We start from the raw sequence: 13,705 nt of genomic DNA, 5'->3' as shown, positions 1-13,705 counted from the left end.
GCCAAGATCGAGTGCAGCGCTAATGCCCCGCTCTATTGGCCCGCCTCTCGAAGCTATCGACATTTTCCTGAGAGCTACCAACTTGCGACAGTGGTGGCAGGTTTGCAAATTCAACCTTTTACCTATACCTACTCGCAGCAATGGCACGAGGCGGCGGTCGCGTGAGTAGATACTGCATGCGCCACACATAGATAACGCCCACTGACTTCCATAGGGCGGTGGTCGCAAACCATTTCGCGGCAAGGGTAAAGGTCGCGGCGGAGGCGGCGGTGGTGGAGGACGTGATACTCGCTCAGAGCCATGGTCTACCATTGAGCGCAAGAATGAGCTCTTCGAGAGCTACTATCGCATGGGAGGATTCTTGGAAGAAGCAGAGTTCGAGGAGATGTGGAAGGCTCTCCAGACCGACCTGCCCAACAGTTTCCGCTTCACTGGCACCAAGTCCGATGCCCTCGCAGTGCGCGAAATCTTCAAGCAGCGCTACATCCCGGCGATCGCATCCAAGCAGTTCGAAGGCAAGCCCGTTTCGCCTCCCGAGGCAGTCCAGGCCTTCCCCGATGAGCTCGTATGGCACATGAAGACGCACAAGAAGGTCATTCGACGACATGCGCCCTTTGCCGACTTTCAGAAGTTCCTCGTCGCCGAAGCTGCGTCCGGAAACATCAGCAGACAGGAAGTTGTCAGCATGATACCGCCACACTTTCTCGACGTCAAGCCAGGCATGGTCGTCCTCGACATGTGCGCAGCACCAGGAAGCAAGTCGGCGCAATTGGCTGAGATGATTCACGGCGACGAGGAAGAGCGCGTACAGCGGGTAGCAAACGGCGAGTCGGTTGACCTTAGCCAGGACGGTGACTACAGCGACGACGGGCGTTCAACAGGTCTCCTTATCGCGAACGACTCCGACTACAAGCGCGCCGGCATGTTGGTCCATCAGGTCAAGCGCCTCAACTTCCCCAACCTTATCGTAACCCAACACGACGCCTCCATCTTCCCTTCGATCGAACTACCCAGCGATGGCCAGAGGAAACAATACCTGAAGTACGACAGGATCTTGGCTGATGTACCTTGCTCTGGTGACGGAACCGCTCGCAAGAACCCGAACGTATGGCAGAAGTGGACGCCTAAGGATGGTCTTGGTCTTCACGGACTCCAGCTGCGCATCCTGTTCCGAGGTCTTCAGATGCTGAAGAAGGGTGGCCGCATGGTGTACTCTACCTGCAGTTTGAACCCCGTGGAGAACGAGGCTGTCGTCGCAGCAGCCATCGAGGCTTGCGGTGGTAACTCGAAGGTCCGACTCGTGGACTGCTCAGACCACCTGCCAAACCTCAAGCGAAAGCCCGGTCTCAACGTGTGGAAGGTGCTCGACACATCGTCAGTCACTGCCGGAGGAGAGAAGACCGCTCACATGTTCACCAACTGGGAGGCATACCAGAAAGCGAGGGCAAAGTACGAGGCCGAAGAGCCCGAACGTCAGTTCTCCACCAAGGTCACTCCCGGATGCTTCCCCCCTGTACCGAAGTCCGAGGAGGAGCGCATCCCTCTTGAAAACTGCATTCGTGTTTACCCACACTTGCAAGATACCGGCGGTTTCTTTATCGCCATCCTTGAGAAGGTGGATGACATCAAGATTGCGCAGGTACAGAACCCAGAGAACTTGGCCAAGGCCCAGAGGTCGCACGCCAACGCCGACACAACCACTGACTCATCGATCCCCACTCCTGCTGAGAACGTGATTGAAGCCGATGCTACCAAGACGGAGTCTGTAGATGAGGCCTCTGAGACGGCTCCCCTGAAGCGCAAGCTGGAGGAGGATGAAGACACCGAAGCCCCCAAGAAGGCCAAGACCGAGGACACAGTCGCTGAGGCAGCACAAACACCAGACGCAAAGCCTGCCACCAACGGCTCAGCTGCCCGCTTGAAGCCCGAGAACCAGTCGCAAGCGAAGGAGTACTTTGAATACCTCCCCTCTGACGACGCAACCATCGCCTCCATCATGAACTTCTTTGGCATCGACGATCGCTTCCCACGTGACCGCTTCATGGTCAAGAACAAAGAGGGTCTCTCCCTCAACAAGATCTACTACACCTCCGATCTAGCCAGGACTATCCTCACACTCAACAAAGACCGTGGCATGAAGTTCATACATTGCGGTGTCGTCATGTTCGTCGCACACAAAATCAAGGACCAGGACCGCACGCAAGCACCATGGAGGTTACAAAACGAGGGCATCCGTATCCTTGAGCCATGGGCAACGAAGCGCATAGTCAAGCTAGAGAAGAAGGAAACCCTTCACCAGCTCATCCGCGAGATGTTCCCCAAGCTACCCAAAGAGGGCGACACCGGCCTCGGCGAAGTCGGCTCGCAGCTCCAACAGATGGACGTGGGCTGCTGCTTCATTCGCGTCGAGAAGGACGACGAGAAGGGCATTCCGTTCCGCATGGTACTCCCTCTCTGGAGACATCCTGGCAGTGCCAATCTCATGGTCGACAAGGATGACCGCAAGGCCATGCTGCTTAGGTTGTTCAACGAGAAGGACACCGAGATCATCAACCACGTTGCCGACAAGGCCAAGGCGGAGCAGCAAGCTCGTGATGCTGAAGAGGCAGGCGAGGACGATGCCAAGGTGAAGGATGAGGGGGATGTTAGTGACGATTTGCAATTTACCGATGCCATGGTCGACTAGGAGGAAGAGGGCGCTATGGAGGTTGAAGTCGAAGACGACGATGTGAAGATGGAGGGCGATGCTTAGGCGTCGTCACCTCTTCACAACGTAAAAGTCCTTATTCGGGCATTTTGTCTTGGGTTCATCATCTAGTTTGCATATGGGTTGGCGTTTTATCTTCTTTAGTTACCATCGGGAGCTTAGCTTCTTACTCTATCACGCATATCTATGTATGAATGTCATGATGCAATCATTCAACATCTTCATCGCCTCTTTGATCATGACCTCCAACAACGTGTATTAAAAGGGGTATCCAATAAAACTACAAAAATATCTTCTAAACTCCCCTTCCCTTCCCCATCATAAACCCGCGCTCAAAAAAATCGAAACAAGAACAAACCACACACAGACTCTCACGCAAACCGATACCCCCTCCTCAAAAAGCCCACCTAAGACTTTTCCTTTTCTTTATCCCCCGCTTTCGTCGCAACACTCTTTCCGCTCTTAACACTCTTCCCACTCTTCATACTCTTCAAGCTCTTCTTACTCGCACTACGCTTCAGTTTCGCCTTGAGCTTACTCCATTTCTCTCTCAGGCCGCCGTCTTCATCCTCGTCGACATCTTTCGGCCTCTCAACACTATCGAAACTGCCGCGCGGGTACTCGAGCTCACTGCCAATGTCCACGCTGTCGTTGTTCCGGGCGTGTTGCTGGTGCGATTTGCGTGGTGTTTGTTTAGACGGGGTCTGCATGCCAGAGGCAGAGGTAGGCATGTCTTTGTGACGACCTAGGAGCATGAATTGGAGGGTTTGCCAGGCGGGCATGTTGGCTATTGGGCTGTCTTTTTCGTTGGCTTGGACGTCGGCGTTCTTCCAGGGACAGTGTTCGCGGTGGCTCTCAAGAAGGTTAAGCCGTAGGCTCTCAAGCGGCACGTCTAGTTTCTTGCTCATTTCTGTGAGGCGCGTCGCGGTGGAGAGCCACAGACCCAGGCGCTGGAAACAGTGGTTGCATACTGCGAGGGAGATGCGCGATTCGGAGACGCCAGTCCAGCCAAAGAGGGCGAACACGAAGGCTACGGTGTCGCTGGGGGAGAGTGGGGGTTGTGTGCCGCTGGATGTGAAGAAGGAGGAGGGGATGCGGGAGAGGATTTGTTGGATGGGTGGGTCGGGGTAGGTGATGTGTTCGAGGAGGGGGAGGTCGGTGGCTATGGCTTTGAGGAAGCGGTAGCGGTCGAGGAGTTCGGCTGAGCTCTTGGTGCGTGATGCGATGGGGATGTGGTAGATGTCTTCTGTTTGGGTCGTTAGTTGTGTTACCGCTCCTACTGTGCGCATCCTCATACCTTGACACCCTCGCTTCCTCCACAGACAGTCGTCTGAATGTCCCTCTACAATGAGATCCTTGTATCGCTCTATCAGAGCGTCGTCGATATCGAAAGCCAGATCCTCGCTCATCTCTAGATCCTTTCCGTTCGCATCTTTCCGCTTCGGCCTCAGCTTGACCGCAACGCGATTCTCGCATCCTCCCTTGCAGGCTACTGTGTTCCAGATGTCGCAACTCCAGCCCCGCTTCGCCCACTCGACCTCGTTGATCGCATCTGGCTTGGTCGTCCACTTTCTCACGTCTGCAAACGTCTTTAGTCGCTCTAGGAAATGTTCTTGGCTGTATGGCTGAAAGTTGGGTGCTTTGCGCGGCGTCGAGGCTTTTGGCGTGACTACCGTCTTGCCTACGACCTTGATAGTCTTTTCTCTCCGTGGCGTCATAAGCTGTTCCTTGAGCTGCCGTATGCGCTCCTGTCCTTCCGATATGCCTCTCTGGCGCTCCATGCTCAGGTTTGCGCTGCGCGGACGCTTGTTCGGATGTTCAGGGCTATCTGGTTCCGAAAGCGCGGAGAGAGACGCGGTCGATGCATTTGATTCTTGGAGGCTGCTCGCGAGTGAAGTCGTCGAGTTGCTTGCGGTGAGGTTATCGAGGAGCTTGTGGAACTTGCGCTTCGTGGTCGCTAGCGCAGGCTGCTGCTCTGTTGAAGTCATGGTTCCGGAGTGAATCGAATTCGCGATGATTCGGGTGGAAAGGCGGATCGTTCGGGTTTGATTATTGGGATGTGCGCGTCGTAGAGTTGCGTGTCGATCTTTGTTTACGTCCACTCGAGTCGAATGCCAGGTGCGTCTATTCACTCAGCATCGATCAGTCGCAGTGGAGAAGATATGATAAAAGCTGCACTTCACAAGACAAGACCGCAATCTCGAATGTCTGTGCACTAACAGCAGTTGAAAGCCGTTGATGAGAGTGTTGTTGCCATGGCGGCGACCCGATTCCCCATGCAGTAACCTCCGCCCGCAGCGCCAAGGCCAGCGCCAGCGGGCTGCGTCGCGTCAACCCACCTCCGTGCAGAACCCCACCAAAGCGACAAGGAGGGGCTGAAGATTGTTAGTGTTAGCGTTCAATGCCCACCCAAATTGCGCCATCAAGATTCTTCCTGCTCGCCCTCGTCATCCTGGCTATCTCACTTGTCAATCCATCGCTGTTCTCTCGCAGTGTCACTCGTCTTTCCCAATTGAAACACCACATCTACCCGTCCGCCGCACTCCACACTTCACAGCACGTATACACTCCCTCGAATCGAAGCATACACACCATGGCCTACGAAAAGGAATTGGAGATCGCTCTCCTCGCCGTCCAACGCGCTTCCATCCTCACAAAGTCCGTCTACTCGAGCCACTCCAAAGGCACGCTATCCAAGAGCGACTCCTCGCCCGTCACAATCGGCGACTTCGGCGCACAAGCCCTCATCATCGCGTCGATAAAGCACGCCTTCCCCGAAGACGAAGTCGTCGGCGAAGAAGACGCCAATGACCTCCGCAAGAACGACTCGCTGCGCGACCTCGTCTGGGACCTCGTACAAGCCGCGAAGCTCTCCGACAGCAGCGCAGAGGAAAAGATCGGCGGACCCATCAAGAGCGCAGACGCCATGCTCGCAGCACTCGACCAAGGAAACAGCGAGGGTGGAAACAAAGGTCGGATCTGGGCTCTCGATCCCATCGACGGCACAAAAGGTTTCCTGCGCGGTGGACAATACGCCGTGTGTCTTGGTCTCCTCGTCGACGGCGTCCCCACCGTCGGCGTAATCGGGTGCCCCAACCTGCCCGTCGACGACCAAGCGCCCCTCACCACAACCACCGGACAAGACGCCGACGACAAAGAGGGCAAGGGCGTGCTCTTCGGCGCTGTCAAGGGCCAGGGCGCTACAAGCCGCCCCCTCAGCGCCGGCGCCCTCACAGCCGCAAACCCCATACAAATGAAACCCCTCTCCGACGTAACCCAAGCCACCTTCTGCGAATCCGTAGAAGCAGGCCACTCCTCCCAAGGCGACAACGCAGCCATCGCATCCAAGCTCGGCATCACCAAGCCCTCCGTACGCATGGATTCGCAAGCCAAATACTGTTCCATTGCGCGTGGAGCGGGAGATCTTTACCTCAGGCTGCCGGTGAGCAAGACGTACCAGGAGAAGATTTGGGATCACGCGGCGGGTGTTGTGTTGGTTCAGGAGGCGGGTGGTGAGGTTAGTGATGCGTACGGAAAGCCGCTTAACTTTGGTCTGGGCAGGACGCTTAGGGAGAATAAGGGTGTTGTTGCTGCGCCTAAGGATGCGTTTAAGCAGGTTATTGAGGTGGTTAAGGAGGTGTTGTTGAGTAAGAAGGAGTAGGGGTGTGGTTGTTGGATGATATGACATGATGATTGTGTGTACTAAGTTGTGCGATTGCGATTGTGATGTGCTGCGTTTTAACAGCCTGGAAAGCTTCATGTAGGCTGCTATCATGACGAAATCAACATCACGTCTTTTGCCCTCGAAACATACTGCGGATGGAACAGTCACAATCAACCACCAATGCTCATACACCATACACCAATTCTAGCAAGGAACCCCACGTCCGAACTCTCATTGAACTACCCCAATACTCTAGCTGTTAAAAAAAAGAACGCCAAAATGCGGAACCATAAAGATACCCATCAGATATCCTTCCCTTACCATACCAACCTAACTTACTCCTACTCCAGTTCCAGTCCCAGTCCCAATCCCAATTCCAATATACCAGTAAAATACCCTCCCATTTCCCCACCAGCAAAAAGCCCTAGTAAAGCGTAACTAAACTTCCCTTTTTCGAACCATGTTTCCTTCCCGTTGGGTATCACCTGCTTTAGATCCTCCGTTGTGTCTTGCTCCGTAGAGACAAGTTTATTCCCGAGCCTGTTCTTACTCCGTAAAAGTGCAATTTGGTATTTGTTTTTCTCCGTTGTGGATGATGTTGGAGATGCGTTGTTGAAGTGAGCTGTATGAGCGATGCGGTGCGTTCGCGTGTTGGATAGACTGTCAAATTTGTTGAACGTTGACTCATGCTGTGAGTGTAGTCGTAGGCGTGAGAATACCGCCGCCTAGAGTATCATCGCCGCTCTCATCGACAAAGGTACTTTCGGCACCTGCGTCGAGCTCATCGGTATCGACATCTGCCTCTGCACCGGTGTCGTTGACTTCCTCAGTCTGTTCTTGCTCGCTGTCGTGCTGAACGTGTTCAGCCTCGACGTCTACCGGTAGATGCAGTATATGAGCGCTCATGCCGGGCACGGGGGTAAGGTGCATTTGTGCCAGTCCTTGTTGAAGTGCTTCGACCTCCTCGTTCACGTCTTCAGTCATCTCGACGTTGTTCTCTTCATCGTCGGAATGGTCGTAGGCAGCGTGGTACGGCGAGGGCCCCGACGCACTGATGGTAGTCAAGTTTGCGGGTTCTTCCATGACACCGAATTCTGTTGTTACGGTGATAGAGTCCGGGCTCGGGATAGGTAGCTCATGTGTATATGATGAGGGGCCATCCATGGTCGGATTGACAGTGCTCTCATCATAGACTGTTGTGAAGAACTCAAACATCTGTCCAGCCAGCTCATCTGCTTGCCCGCGCTCTTCCTTGTCTTTCCTCTGCTTGGCGATGGCACGAAGTTGTTCCTCTTTCTTTTGTTTGATCTCCGCCTCAAGCCGGCATTTGGCACGAACGTTGGGTTTATGTGTGCATGTCGGACAGTGGTAGTTGACAGTGCAGAATGTGCATGTGCAAGTTGGATTCGATGATGCGCATTGCTAAAGGCATGTTAGTGATCTGTCATAATTAGGTATTGGTATTAAACTTACATCGCAAACAAGGACTGCACACTCCGAGCACTCCTTGAGAATTGCTGGACACTGTGGTCGGACATCTCCTGCGGGTCTCGGGTACTGGCAAAAGTATGCACCACAACCACTCCACTGAACGGGATGCCGCGGATTGCACGGTAGGGGAAGAGGATTTGTGACAGGGTGATTGATAGGGACGCGTTGCGAATTTGGTGGCCAAGCACTGGTGGGTCGACCGCGAACGCCAGACACGCTGAAAGAACGCGGACGCCCAGAGCTGATGGGAACAAACGATAGCGAGGTGGCAAGTTGGAAAGGCTCGGGATTTGAAATAGAATTGAAGGACGTTGTGGTTGACATGTCGATCGACGAGTGTTGGGGAGCAACCATGATCTGCGATTGAGACATGGGTGTCTCGGACGATTCAGACTCATTGTCACCTGTGGAGTAGAAGTCTAGATGCGATGACGATGCTGTGGGTGTGCGTTCAGGATCCGGTGTACTGGCCCGATTTGGGTTGAACTCGGGTATGACAAGGCGTTGTGGCGGCTCGTTATGCGACCGCACATGGTCCCGCTCTGTATGTAGGTCCCGGTAGCCACACTTGCGGACCTTGAGCGCCCTGAAGTCATGCTCCTTGCAAATGGGATTCTTGCAAGCCCGACATGACACTTTCCACCGGAAGCTCCGATAGCAGTCGTTACATAGCCCTCTCGGACATGTTTGTTGTTGTAGGTCAAGCGAGTCTTGCTTCAGGTATGACAGGATGTCAACGTCCTCCCCAAGCACGTATTCGTACAGGCCGTTGTTCTTCAACTCCCGGACGTAGTCCACGGGTCGAAGTGTGTTGCTGAAGTCCGGATCCTCATACTCCTTTGTGCGAGGTAAAGGCGCTGCGCGTATCTTATCCGCTCCTCGGCCGCCCAGTCCCGTACCCAGAACAGCAATACCGCCACCGCCAGAGAAGATGGGCTCAAGACAGCACCAATGCATGTTCAGTTTTGGTGGCTCGCGGTTCGCAGGTGGTACAGGCATACCGTTGTTCCCGTCTTCGGAATCAGAGTCGTCATCATCCTGTGCACCCTCGTTCATGAGGTTCGGTGATCGGCTCGCGCCTGGGGCCCACCAGAAGCGGTTTTGGTCGGCCTTTTCCTCTTGACTCCGGTCTTCCAGTGGTCCAGAAGACCCTGACGCATGTCCAAGTGTGCCGCCTAATGTGCTGCTGTTACCGAAGGCCAGGTTTGCGAAGTGCCGTGTCTTGACTCGTTTCCTCGGTATCGGCCTGTTGAAGGCGCAGCTCGCACAGAGCGTCTTCCTGCAGCCCATGCAGTGCATGCGTACACTGCACGACTCGCATCGCTCCAGGATAGGATCGTTGCATTGCGCGCATTTGACCTCTTCAACAAAGGCAGTGTGGCTCCTCCGCTCGTGCACCGGGACATGTTTGCCTTCTCCGGCGGAGTTCCCGTCTTCGGGACCGAGTGGCTCGCCATCTTCTCCTGTCTCGGCAATCTCCCACAATCTGCCATCGTGTTCGCCCAGCTTTGTCGTGCCTTCTACCGGGCCAATGCGGTTGCTCGATCGCCATAACCGGTCAAAGGGTACCCAGACTTCCATGTTCTGGGGTCCTGCTCTTCCGGCGTGGTAGTCCTTCCTCCGGTTGCACCTGCCACCCGGTGTCGGACACCACGCTGTATCTGTCCATATCCCCAACTGATGGCATATCTCGATGAGCTGGTGGGTAGGGTCGGAATCGGAGTCTCGCCGGATGAGGGAGGAGGGCAGATAGGGCCGCCGGCGGTGATGTCGACAGCGGTAGGTGTATAGGCTCTTCAGAGCGAGGTCTTTCTTTATCCAGGGTGCGTCCTTGAGTGTGTATGGCTCGAGGAAGGGCACGATGTGATACTTGATGGAGACGTTCTTGCAGCCGCGTACCGACAGATGCTGGAGGGTGTCCTTGCGCGGGCCAACTACGTCGCCGATGAGCGAGACGCCAGCCACGGCCGTGTTGCAGAGGTCCAGGCTGGTCAATCGTGACCCGTTCGGCAGTATGGTCTGTATGAGGAGGGCGTTCAGCGAGTAGGCCTTGGACTGGCGTTCCCGGTTCTCAGGCGTCTCGTTGCCGGGCGAGCCCACTGCGACGGCGGGCTGGGGCAGGCGGAAGGAGAGCGTCTTCCATGCGAGGGGGTACTGCTGCAGGAAGTGGCGCAAGTGCCGTGATGTGTGGTAGAGTTCGAGGAGGGTGACGGTGGAGATCTGGGCGAGGAGCGACTCCAGGACGGGCGGGTACGAGGTGATGATGGACTCGAACAGGCTGAGGGCGGCGCCTGGTGCGGCGGCGTGGCTCACTGCTATCGTCTCGGTGTGCGTCGTCGCGGCTTTGTCGCCATGGCGGGTGGTGCAGGCCCCGAAGTCGCCGTGGCCGCCGTGGAGTATCGTGCTCATGCTGCGTGGGTGGTGGGTGACGGTGACGGTGTCTACACAATCACGCCCGGGGAGGAGAGAGCAGCGACATGCACGGGTGGAGCGCGTTGAGTCGTGTCGCGCAAGCGAAGATGGTCGTGTGAGATGGCTTGGCCAGCCGTCGGTCGCAGGCCAGGGTTCTTAGGCCAAGATGAAGGCGATCCGTTTGCCGTCGCCGGGCGATCTTTGTGCCTCACCGATAGCCAGGTGCGACTAGCAGTACCATCCTCACTGTTACTCGGCTCACGCTGCCGGCGACCACCTCAAAGACGCGAAACTTGACGTGCCAAGCTGAGACTTTGATAGATATGCATTCGGCCCTCCTCACCCTCACGCCGGCGCCAACCAGCCTATCAGCCAGCGGCACATTGCAGTCCCTCCCTCAGCCTTGCCGCGACAGCCCTCTGCCAGCTCAACACGGTGCATCACCTGGCGACACTAGTGCGCGTTGCTTTTGCCTGTTGGCAGACACGACACTCCAATTCCATTCGCCTGTGCGCGTCCATAATCACATCATCCGCGCTTGCTGTGCGACTGCTACTGAAACCCCTTTACCCCGCTGCTCTGTGCCAATTCGCCGCCCTCAGCATATCATGGCAGGAGAAACAACACCAAACTAAAAATATTACATAGGCTACGCTAAGAGGATATCAAACAAAGTACGCCAGGTAGGCCCTTGAGCGAAAAGTTATTGGCCATACGCTCGTGCCCACAACATATTCCAACAAAAACAAAGACAAAACGCCGCAGGGACCTCTGCGCTGCTGAGTGCATACGCAGGGCAGCATGCGAAGAGCAAAGAGCATGCAGCAAAGAGCATGCAGCAAAGTGGTGTCCCTGTCCTGAGAACATAAGATCTGCAGACTAAATATTCCAAGTACCACAATCAGAACACCCAGTTGCCCTGCGTATCCCGATCTTCAAGCCCATCAAACAGGACAATATCCCATTGATCCTCGTCCTCACCAGCCGGCGGCCACAGCGAGTTATCAATGAATGAAAACACTGGAAGATGCTGTCCCGTAGCGGTAGCATTCATCAACTTGCCCGCGTCAGAATCGATATCGAAAACCGGGCGTATGGGCAGCTTCATAAACTCCAATTCCACTGTCCCGAAGAAAGGTATCGTATGGCGGACTTTGCCACTAGGCTGTTTGCTCGGGTCCAGTGAGGAGAGGATCTTCTTGAGTACTATAGCGCTGCGTGCTGCGATTCTTTCGCGTGGGCTGGCGCTGGCTAGTTTCTCCATTTCGCCGATGAGACGACATATCATGGCGAAGTCTGTTCCTTTGGTCTTCTTTACTTCGATTTTGTCTTTTGTGCCTAGCTCGATGACGATGTCCAGTGTGAGTGTGACGGCGGCGATGAAGACTGATAGCTCGGCGAATCGACAACAGGCTTGGGTGATGCTTGCGTTGCGAAGCGCGAACCATCTCATTAAGATGTTCCGGCAAGCCTGTAAGGCAGTGACTTTGGAGTATTCGTAGCGGTTATCGAGATGTGCTCTTAGTAAGTAAGGCAGGTGAATGAATAACTTCATCTCAAAGTGCCAGACTTGCACCATCAGTCGCTCCAGTGTGGCGAAAGACTCTGGCGACCTTGCTGTCGACGGTATATTTGGTACTTCCCAGAAGTCCTTGGGCATCTCCTTCATGGAGAATTCCAGCTGCTCGTCCAACGCCAGCGCTGCCGAATATGCCTGTGGCGAGACATCGCGATCAAGCTCCGCCACTTGTCTTGTCAGGTAGTTGAGTTTCGACCGATGAACCAGATGTGGGCTGGCGTCTGCTGGAAGTGGATAGTCGTCCGCGCCGAACGGGAGGCGGAGATGCAGTCCTAGATACCGATCAATGTCAACGAAGTGGCGCCATATCGACTTGGCGTCCGAAATCGCTGGGATCGGGGGGTTAAGGTCGTCCTGCGCAATGATGCGCTGGAATCCCATAAGATGTGCCAGGCTTAGACCGCGCCGCACCACAAGCCATGACTGCCGTAACGAAGCACTGTTTAGATGGTAGAGAGCTAGGAGCAAAAGCACCTCAAGTCCATGCAACGTCATCATCTGCTCGTCCGAGGAGGTTACCAACGATGTCACCGTCGATACATAGTTTTGCATCGTCACCTCCATGTTCCAGATGCTCGAGAGGCGCGAATGGTCGAAATCGGGTGGGAGCGAGTTGATACAGATGGCCAGATGCAGTAATGTGCGAGCGATGATGATAGGCCGCTCTTGTGCCACAGCCTGCATACACAGAGCGTACGACTGCAAGTCGTTGTTGACATATATCTCTTTTGACGCCCGGTAGATGCCTTCTAAGATCATCCACCCGTTAGACGATTCGAAAATGATATCTGCATCGTGCTGTGATGGTAACAAGGCGGCTAGGGTTCGGTGAATGTTGTCGTAGTCTGAGGGCTGCCCCTTGCTATCTGACTTGTTGACTAAAGTACGAAGAGAGGGCGCTGAAGTCCATGTTTGCGCCCCAAGCTGACAACGTTAGTGTGGGCGGTAGGACGAATAGACTCGACTTACGATCCCATCGGCCAGTGAGGAAGTGCTATACGCATCGCTGCGCTGTTCCGATACATCCGGTTTGATGTCTTTCTCGGTAGAGCCTGAGGCAGTGAGGGCAGGGCTGTGCGGCACAGTAGTGGCGGCGCCTGCGGTGGCATTTTTACGACACACAAATCTTTCAAAAAGTTGTTCCAGTTTGCATAGCCTTTCTTGGATGTGGTTTGAGCATGGATTCCCGTCATCTATCCGATCCGATCCGGTATTGTCCATGATGGCGGAAGAGTTGAGGGTAGTTTGGCTCGCATTCCCGTGAACTTTGCGCTTCTTGCCTGTAGCATCCTTAGTAAGTAGTCCAGATGATGTGTAAACGGATCCTAGTCTTACACTCCCAGCATGCCCGGCGTAGACTTTTCGAAGGTCGTTTCTTAGAAGTGTTACTCGCGTTACTCAATGATTCCATCATAGTCTTGGCGACAACAAACGATGAAGATGGTATGAATTACGGAGATCTGGTATTCCTGTCACAGGCCTATACCTGATAGGGGCGGCCATGTTACTTTCATAGTGGGGTGAAGGTGTTGCGATGGCAATGCTGATGTGGAGCTGACGCTGTCGGACCGCCGGCCGGGTTTCGTCCGCAACGGATGCCGAGAATTCCTCTACTTTAGTAAGTCATACAACTCCGGCGCTTGGTAACGGCAAGGGAGGCTCGCCCGAGGATATGGCCACCTTAATAAGCGTATCTCAACGGGTACGGTACAATATACTCGTGTTTGGTGCTTTTAGTGTGCTCTTATCCGCAGTCCTCAATTTCATAGATACTTTGGTGTTGAGAAGTTCGCAATTTTGGATTATCGACATGTCGGCTCCAAGGATGCTCCGACGGGTGATTGCACAACGC

At 54.7% G+C, this 13,705-nt stretch overlaps 4 protein-coding genes across 4 annotated transcripts; 1 reads left to right on the top strand and 3 right to left on the bottom strand.

Moving 5' to 3' along the window:
• Positions 1–140: 140 nt before the first annotated feature.
• J4E84_006949 (uncharacterized protein) lies at positions 141–2,686 on the top strand (the record flags this gene model as incomplete). Its single annotated transcript, XM_049389536.1, has 2 exons — positions 141–161; positions 215–2,686. 2 exons carry the CDS (start codon positions 141–143, stop codon positions 2,684–2,686), a joined length of 2,493 nt encoding a protein of 830 aa, XP_049242729.1.
• Positions 2,687–3,114: 428 nt separating this feature from the next.
• Positions 3,115–4,695, bottom strand: J4E84_006948 (uncharacterized protein; the record flags this gene model as incomplete). Its single annotated transcript, XM_049389535.1, has 1 exon — positions 3,115–4,695. The coding sequence occupies one exon, from the start codon at positions 4,693–4,695 to the stop codon at positions 3,115–3,117; it is 1,581 nt and encodes a 526-aa protein (XP_049242728.1).
• A 2,360-nt stretch (positions 4,696–7,055) lies between these two features.
• On the bottom strand, positions 7,056–10,271 carry J4E84_006947 (uncharacterized protein; the record flags this gene model as incomplete). Its single annotated transcript, XM_049389534.1, has 3 exons — positions 7,056–7,793; positions 7,845–7,888; positions 8,096–10,271. The coding sequence occupies 3 exons, from the start codon at positions 10,269–10,271 to the stop codon at positions 7,056–7,058; spliced, it is 2,958 nt and encodes a 985-aa protein (XP_049242727.1).
• A 904-nt stretch (positions 10,272–11,175) lies between these two features.
• Positions 11,176–13,074, bottom strand: J4E84_006946 (uncharacterized protein; the record flags this gene model as incomplete). The annotated part of the gene is made up of 2 exons (XM_049389533.1): positions 11,176–12,777; positions 12,823–13,074. 2 exons carry the CDS (start codon positions 13,072–13,074, stop codon positions 11,176–11,178), a joined length of 1,854 nt encoding a protein of 617 aa, XP_049242726.1.
• Positions 13,075–13,705: the final 631 nt, after the last annotated feature.

Source organism: Alternaria hordeiaustralica, assembly GCF_023758085.1.
Source record: "Alternaria hordeiaustralica strain BMP 2776 chromosome Unknown scaffold_14, whole genome shotgun sequence".
Taxonomy (NCBI): Eukaryota; Fungi; Ascomycota; class Dothideomycetes; order Pleosporales; family Pleosporaceae; genus Alternaria; species Alternaria hordeiaustralica.
The sequence above is the reverse complement of the archived record's forward strand: the minus strand, read 5'-3'. Positions and strand labels throughout refer to the sequence as shown.